This window comes from Micromys minutus, assembly GCF_963924665.1.
Source record: "Micromys minutus genome assembly, chromosome: 3".
Lineage (NCBI taxonomy): Eukaryota > Metazoa > Chordata > Mammalia > Rodentia > Muridae > Micromys > Micromys minutus.
The window spans coordinates 73,532,305-73,540,460 of record NC_137972.1 but is presented as its reverse complement, the minus strand read 5'-3'; the positions used below and the strand labels follow the sequence as shown (position 1 = coordinate 73,540,460).

At 36.3% G+C, this 8,156-nt stretch overlaps 1 protein-coding gene across 1 annotated transcript; it reads right to left on the bottom strand.

The window, feature by feature from the left end:
* Positions 1–537: 537 nt before the first annotated feature.
* Positions 538–1,398, bottom strand: LOC308418942 (F-actin-capping protein subunit alpha-1-like; the record flags this gene model as incomplete). Its single annotated transcript, XM_080914453.1, has 1 exon — positions 538–1,398. The coding sequence occupies one exon, from the start codon at positions 1,396–1,398 to the stop codon at positions 538–540; it is 861 nt and encodes a 286-aa protein (XP_080770579.1).
* Positions 1,399–8,156: the final 6,758 nt, after the last annotated feature.

Genomic DNA, 8,156 nt, shown 5'->3' with positions numbered 1-8,156 from the left:
GACCCCAAAGTCCCAATCCAAATGTCTGAAAACTATAGTTGTGAGATGCTATAAAGGATCAAAGCAGTCGGACCGAGGAGGAATGTGTTGTCCACTTAGCGTGTAGGTAGCAGAGCCTCTTCAGCAATTGGTGGATCACTAAAAGCCACTGGAGGACTGGAAGTGCTTAAAGCACAGGGGTAAAAAGTACTCAACAGATAACGCCATAAAACCAGCAATAGATAGGCCTTCATGGCTAGGAAATTTTCTAAACAGGAAAATGACTTCAGGATATATTTCTTCGACATTAAATGTAGCAGAATTAAAAAAAAAATTACAAGTGGATATAGTGATAACAGAAAATTACAAAGCAGAGACACATGAAAGAACTGAGACAGTGCTGTAGGTTCAACAGTAATCCATGAGGCTAGAAGATCTGTTCACTTTGTTAACTAGCAAAATATCACTCTTGTTTGTTTATAAATCACTTATTTATCATATGACCACACGTGTTGAATCCTTTTCTTTCCATGTACTGGAGACTCCTACAGACAGCCTTTAAGTATTCTGCATTTCTTTGCCAATCTTGTAACTGAGTATCTTGTTCCAGTCGATTTTGGTGCAGGTAACTGGAAGCTGCAGGCACAAGGCCTTGAACGTGGTGTCTGACATAGTTTGATAATTTTCACTAATTGCTGTCTGATACTCATTTTCTGCACTCTCTATAATTTTAATAAACTCCTTGGCAGTTTGGACTTCATTAGAAACAATTACTGAGTCCTGCACATCTTTATGACTAACCAACTGAACATTGTCATCTTCATAGTAATGAACCTGAATCTTGAGCACTCCAACCACCTGGGCTGTAGGCGGTGTGATGGTGAACTTCCACTCTGATCTCCAACGACCATTACAGAAGTTTTTGGGTTGAAACTGGTGGCTTTCAATACATGCAATAATGGTTTGCTGTCCATCTATAGTTTTAGTGTAAACAGTACAGAAGCCGTTGGAATAATAATCTTTCACATAGGCTCTTAGAGCACTGTCACACGATTCCCTCCAAGACTTCAAGCCTCCATCCACATCCTCTGGCTGCGGGTCACTTGCTTCTTTCCGTAAATGATCAACCTTAAAGGAAATTTTGTTTCTTGGATCTAAAAATCTGCTGTTGCCAAGGTCACCGTGCTCTGTAATTAAGACCTGGTCATCGTAGCCTTCTATCTTCACAGTTATGAACTGATCCATGCTATACTGGGCAAACGCATGTGCTGCCCCTTCCCTGAGAAGACTGTCATCATTAAGCAGTAGCCGGACATCATTGAATACTTCATTAAACTCCCCTGGTGGTGCATGGGTGATGAATTTAGCGGCTATGCGTACCTTCTCCTCATCCGACACCCGATCCTCGAAGTCGGCCATCTTGGCTGCCAGATATTCTCTTTCTATCTTTTAGAGACCACCTGCCATCTTCTGCGTTTGCTATCTTGTGGATGCTTTACCATCCACGCTGCCTTCAACTGTGTGTAACTTCCCCTTTAATTATAAGGTCATCTTCTTGAGGATTTGTAGTTTCCTACCCTAAGTATAAAATGATCTCTTTTCAAAATCTTCAACTTAGTTTTACCTAAACTTTCCTCTTTCCTATGTGGGTTAACTTCACGGTTTCATGTATTTAGAACATGATCATACATTCCATCCCACTACAAATGTACTCATGATTATTTTAAGTGTGCTTCCACAGGTAGGTTGTGTTTATAAAAGTACCCAATGCAAGGTAATATAACTTGTCTTTTCCTTTGGAGAAATGCACCAATATTTGTTTGCCTTTGAACTTTGATGCTATTATATTTTCATAGAATTTACCTTCTAGTCTATGACATACATGGATTTTGGGAGGACAAACACGTGTCTTCTCAGGTTCTAACAGCTGACATCACCAAAGTATTAGACCTGTGTGCTGTGTTTCCTGGATAAGTAAGTCAGTTATATCTCTGCAGGCTAGATTATGGTATGGAAACACCTGAATTCATCCTGGAGTGAGATACTTAAAATGTACTCTTAGATCCTCAGCCAGGCAACATTAACTGCATTGCACTGAGTCACTAAGAGGACTTCTATTGATTTCCTCCTTGAAATAGATCACACCTAAATAATAAATGCAATCGGAGTCATTACCTGCACAGCTTAGGATAATTCATTTTCATTTTCTATGGCCAATCCAAAAATGATCACTCCTGGCCAGATGTGAGAGTTAAATAAAAACAAAGGAGGAATCATGGTCATTGGCATCTATCAAGAGTCTTTTTGTGGTGTCACCAATTTTAGTAATGTCTTCATAGAAAGTGTAGTTCACTTGCATTATCATCTTAGTACTTTACGAAGCACCACAGATTTCACACTGGATGCTTGTATTGTTCTGTTTAGTTTGAGACAAGGTCACATTATGTTATCTTGGTTTATAAAGATAAATTTATAAAGATAATCTTGGTTTATGGCAGATTTATACTCCTCAGCCTCTTAGGTGTGGTGATCCCAGGTGGAACTTGCCTTTCTATTAGCAATTGTGCTAAAATCTGGAAGGCATAACCTTCTAGAACAGAGAATACCAGTAATGATGTTGATCCATCAACCAGAAGACCCGTGTGAAAATGGGTTTTTGATCTGCTGCATAGGTACCAATGCCAAAGTTTTGTCATTTGGCCCTTATAAGACTGAAGTTCTGATCAATGAAATAAACCAATCTAGTAAAGTTAGGTAAAATGGCTAATTGGCAGAGCAGAGACCTGCCTTTTCTCTTTATTTTTTAGAGTCTATCCTCTAGGGAGCCAGTTTTAGCAATGGAGCAATGAATCACAACATTTTGGTTCAAAATATGGTCCCATTCTCCACACAGAAGTTTAGTTGAAATATATAAAGAACAGGACTGGAAGATATCCACATTCAGGACCATGGAATACATATGCATTTTTCTATCCATCTTACTATATGAAATTGTTGCAGTAAATATTAAAAAAATAAAATACCTTTTCTCTTTATTGGCCCAAGGTCTCACTCTCCAAGCGCCATTTTTAGTATGGAGCCATGCTCACAAACTCTGCCCCTCTGTGTCAGTCACTCCCATGGTCTCACTCTGTCCATATGACTCCCTTCCCTTGGTGGTTTACTCTGACTGTTCACTACCTCCATCCGGGGTGTTTCTTTACTCCAAATCCCAACAAAAACATAATTCTGAGGCCCAATAGCTTTTTATATAGGTTTATATGTCAAACTGTCAATCTACAAACCCTTTACACAATAAGATTATATCAAATAGACAAAGATACAAACTGCCCTTTTATATGAGATATAAGACCTATAGAATTTTTAAATGTTCATAGCTACTTAACGCTAATTAAGCCCACCTGGATCTAATTCATCCTTTCCAAGGTCCATCTTGGAACTCCTCTCTCAGTCCTCCTCAGTCCTCTCACTGACCCTCTTATTCTCCACATCCTTTGCCCTGCCCAATCACCAGCTCTCGCCTTTATTTTACTAATTAAAATGGGAAGGTTCTGATGAAGTCCTGAATAGATGAGTAGGCAGAAGAGAAGTAGAATTAGCATTAAAATACAAACAGCTTTGGGACAATCTACATTTACCCCTTTCGAACCAGTTAAAAGGCTCTTTTTCACTACAACTATTACCATTTTACAATTTATAAAGTATAAGACAGCCTTAACACCCAGTCTATCAATTTTATCTATTAAATAAAGCACCTTTTCATCTATCTTAAAAGGCTATAATTCCACACCTGACTTATATCTTGGTTTTAGATTGTATGTCATTTGAAAACCACATTTTTAGAGCTATATTAATTTTCTTAATGTCAAACATCTGGTTTGGCTGTGAGACTACTAGGCTTCAACAATGTCAGAAATCCCAGAATGACTAATGTTACCTGATACACGAGGAGCACAAAACACAGCTTTGAAAACTAGCCAAAATACAGAGACCACTGATCACTTAGACATTCCCTCATCTCTCAAAACGTTGGAGCATCAGTCTTCAGCCTTCTGGCTCAGGATCTTATCTAACAGACCTTTGTAATGCAGAATTTTGCAGGGCTGATAGTTTTGTCTTGGCTTAGACTATCAGTTGACTATTGGACAAATTGTCCCTTTCTGGACAGTATTGTCTGTAGATGAATGAGGCAATTATTGCCTAGTGGCTGTCTTTTCACAAGTGGAATAACTCTATTGATGCTCAATTTCTTCTTAGAGTCTAATAAGGGGTGATGTCAGGAGCAGACAGGTCTTTAGTTAAATGATCTTTAATTTTAAAAAGTCTATAAATGTCATATTCTGTAGACTTCTGATGCCTTTGAAGATTATTTATCTACACAAAGCATTTCTGAACTGTGAAGCCTTGACTACTCTTGTATATCTTTAATTGAAATTATCTTTAAAAAAAAAACACCCTTTTAATGATTCAGAACCATGAGTTTGTTATCTAGTATTGTTTAATTAACTAAACACAGTGTACAAACTTTAAATCTGTATCAAATCAATTTTTAGTACTATAAAAATTAACATTTTAACTTTGCAACAATTAAAAAGATTTTTACCAATGAAGACATTAGCTTAGTTACCAAAATAAAATTATGACTATGTAATCAAATCTGGCTAATTCCCTCTGTATGGTTATGACCCTTTCTAAATTCTTTATAAAAAAAAAAACAATATTACAATAACCACTTTCACCCCCCCCCCGAAGTCCAGGGAATTGGGTGATGGCTCTTCATAGTTTCTTTAAGCCAAATATGTGGGTGTTGAGAATTTAGAAGCTGAGAGGGGAATGAAGAAACCAGACAGACCTCAAGAGTGAAAGCCACACTGGCGGTTGTTGTCGTCTCTGATGTCTGGAATCAGGCCAGTTCAGCATTCCGATGACAAGCTTCACCATAGCTGTACACTTTGTAACATATATAAAACTCAACAGAAAATATTTTAGTATCAAGAAATATTTTGTTTGATCTTTTTGAACTTAGTTTTTCAGGTGGTCTATGTCTATCAAATCTAATCCATATAACTCTGGAAGAAGCACAGAGCCAAATCACACTTTTTACAACCACAAAGGCAAAACCTTTCTCCCAAAATAGAATGTCTTTAGTTGGCAACTAGAATATCTTGTATTTTTTCCCAGAGAAATAATATAAACACAAAACTCAACATCATATCTACTTTGAAACAATATGAACAACTAAAAAATTATAAATCCTCACTAGCCTGCATCTGACGAGCCACGTGGCCTTAGTAGGATTATTTACAAAAATAAAACTACTAACACTTACAAATCAATAAGTAATCAATTTGTAAAACCAGGACATTCATTTAAAGTATTTCGATCTATCCAGCTCTCAATGTGGAGTGTCAGATCTTGATTTATTAATACCTAATTTAATAAATGTCTGTATTCACTCTGTCTGGTGTATAGACTCTTAGTTCTGAACCACAGGTAAACGTCCCCACATGAATCAGGTAAACTCTCCATAATCTCTTTTCTACCTAAACGTAAACAAACAAACTTGACTTGATCATTAATTTTGTATATCATCCTTAAAACCAACAAATATCTCTCAATATATTCTCTAAGAAATACTATAAACCCATGACTTTGGTTCAGAGAATTTCGATCTGTCCTTCTCGCAGTCTGGAGTGTCAGATCTTTATTTATTAATACCTATCTTAATATATGTCTGTAATTAAATTTGTCTGGTATACAGACTTCTATTTTAGTTCTAAACAACTGGTAAAAATTTCCAGGTGATTTGGGTAAATTGTATACTCTATTCTTCTAACTAATAAAACAAACTTGATGTGTACATAATTTTTTATACCATCTTAAAACAAACAAATAAGCTTTTTAATTTTTAAAAACAATTTTTTAAGGAATCAAATAGCTACTAATCTCTCTCTCTCTCTCTCTCTCTCTCTCTCTCTCTCTCTCTCTCTCTCTCTTTCTCTCTCTCTCTGTGTGTGGGTGTGTCTCTGTGTGTGTGTCTGTGTGTGTGTGTGTGTGTGTCTGTGTGTGTGTGTATGATTGCCTGTTTTCCAGCCTCAGGACACTACCTTTAGGACACTCTACATGAAATTAAATATCAGTATTTCATTATATATACACAAAGCAAAGATTATGCAGACCTTCCAAAGACTTCAAACAGACAAAGAAATCCTGACTAAAAGAAAGAGGAACTACATACTTGGATTTTGGATTATGCCATTGTTATGATCAACTGTTCCTTATGGTGACAGTATGGTGGGGAATTATGTGAAGCAGTTTTTTTCTTGGCATATGGTGTCACAGATTTCAACCACTTGGTTTTTATTTTGCATGGTAGAACAGAATACCATAGTTTAGTAGTAGCCTACCTCATGAATTAAAGAAGGGAGGGAGTAAGGGTCAAAGACAAGGTATATCTTCCCAGGGCATGCTCTCATTGACTTGTTAAATAGACCCCACTTAATTACTACCTCCTCCCAACAGTGCCATCAACTTAGAAATGAATCCATTGAGGAAGTCAGGCCCCAACTGCCAGTTATTTATTTGGTTTTGTACCTTTGAATACTATATTATGAACCAATCCTTTAAGAAAGAGGTTTCTGGAACATTTCATATACAGGCCACAAAAGTTAAAAACCAAAGCAATCTGACCCTGGTTGAGAAGAAACAAAACATATACATCATAGACTAGCAGAATAGGGAGTCTGGAAATAAAACCTATTTAGAGATGTTTAACTAAATTGTGACATAGACATCAAGAAGATAAAATGAAAAACAGATCATCTCTTCAGTACATAGTGAGGAGAAACTAGGTAATTGCTTGCAGAAGAATAAAACACCAAACACACACACCAAAGGAGTAACTCAAAAATGCCTAGAGAATCAAAAACAAGACCCTAACACATTGATTCTGGGAAGAAACAAAGCCAAACAGAGAAAGAGTTCCATGGCATTGGTAAGAAACAGTCAACTCGACAGCAAATGTACTCCTAAATTATCCAATTCAAAGTTGGGAGGGGTGTGAAAAGACAAATTCACAAAGAGACATATTGATGGGAATGAGAAGGTACTCACTACATTGGTTGCCATCAAATCCCACAATTAGATATTACTTCATTCTAGTGAGAAGTCCAGTGTCAAGATGACAAAATGGTAGGTGCAGTAATCACAGTACAGTTGGATGTCTTATAAATGTATGTATATAAAAATATGCGTACAGGAAATATTTAAGAAAATTATGTTGTAAGTAGGAAAAACAAAGGAACATAAGGGAAAAGATTCTATAATTCTATATCTTAATGTCTTTAGAATATAATAAGGTTTATATTTGATACATAAACACTTATCACATGCATGTAGACATGATGCATACATTCTTCATATATGTTAATATTTCTCAAAATAAACTTTGAATATAATGTAACCATATTCGAATATAATAATAGAAGTACCACTAACATATTATATAGATACCCGAACTGTAAATGAATCAAAATGCAATCCAAAACTTGTAGTGATATATACAAAGTTGGAACAAGAAAAACAGACAAAATCAAAAAAAACAAAAATTAAACAATCAAATGAGAAATGGTGGATAAAAGCCCTAATATATTAATGGTTCAATTAAAGAGTCAATAAAAATGGTAATAATAAACCAGCTGAAATACAAAGGTCAAAAACTAAAATGTACTTCAGAGTACATAACAACAACAAACAAAGTTGTCCTCCATAGTGTGGTGTAAGGGTAAGGCTGTCAAAATAACCTGGTTATGTGAAGTGCAAACATTCATCATTTGTGATGTCAAACACCAGAGACATCACAGGGGATATAGTTCACATACATAGCTGAACACAACAACATACCTCTATCAATAATTGAAATATAACAAGTTGTAATAATGGCCAACATGTAGAATTCCACAGGCCATCCACCACGCTTATGCAAATGACATCTGCAGAACACATCACTCAACATCAAAATGCCCCAACCCCCACAGAGCTCTGCTCCAGACGTAGGCAAGTCCTCAACCATCGAGCCATATCCTCAGCCCTACATTCTCTCTGATTGCTCATGAAAACCAGATTATACTGTGAGCTGTAAAATTAGTCTCAGCAAATCTGAAAGCACTGGAGTCAGA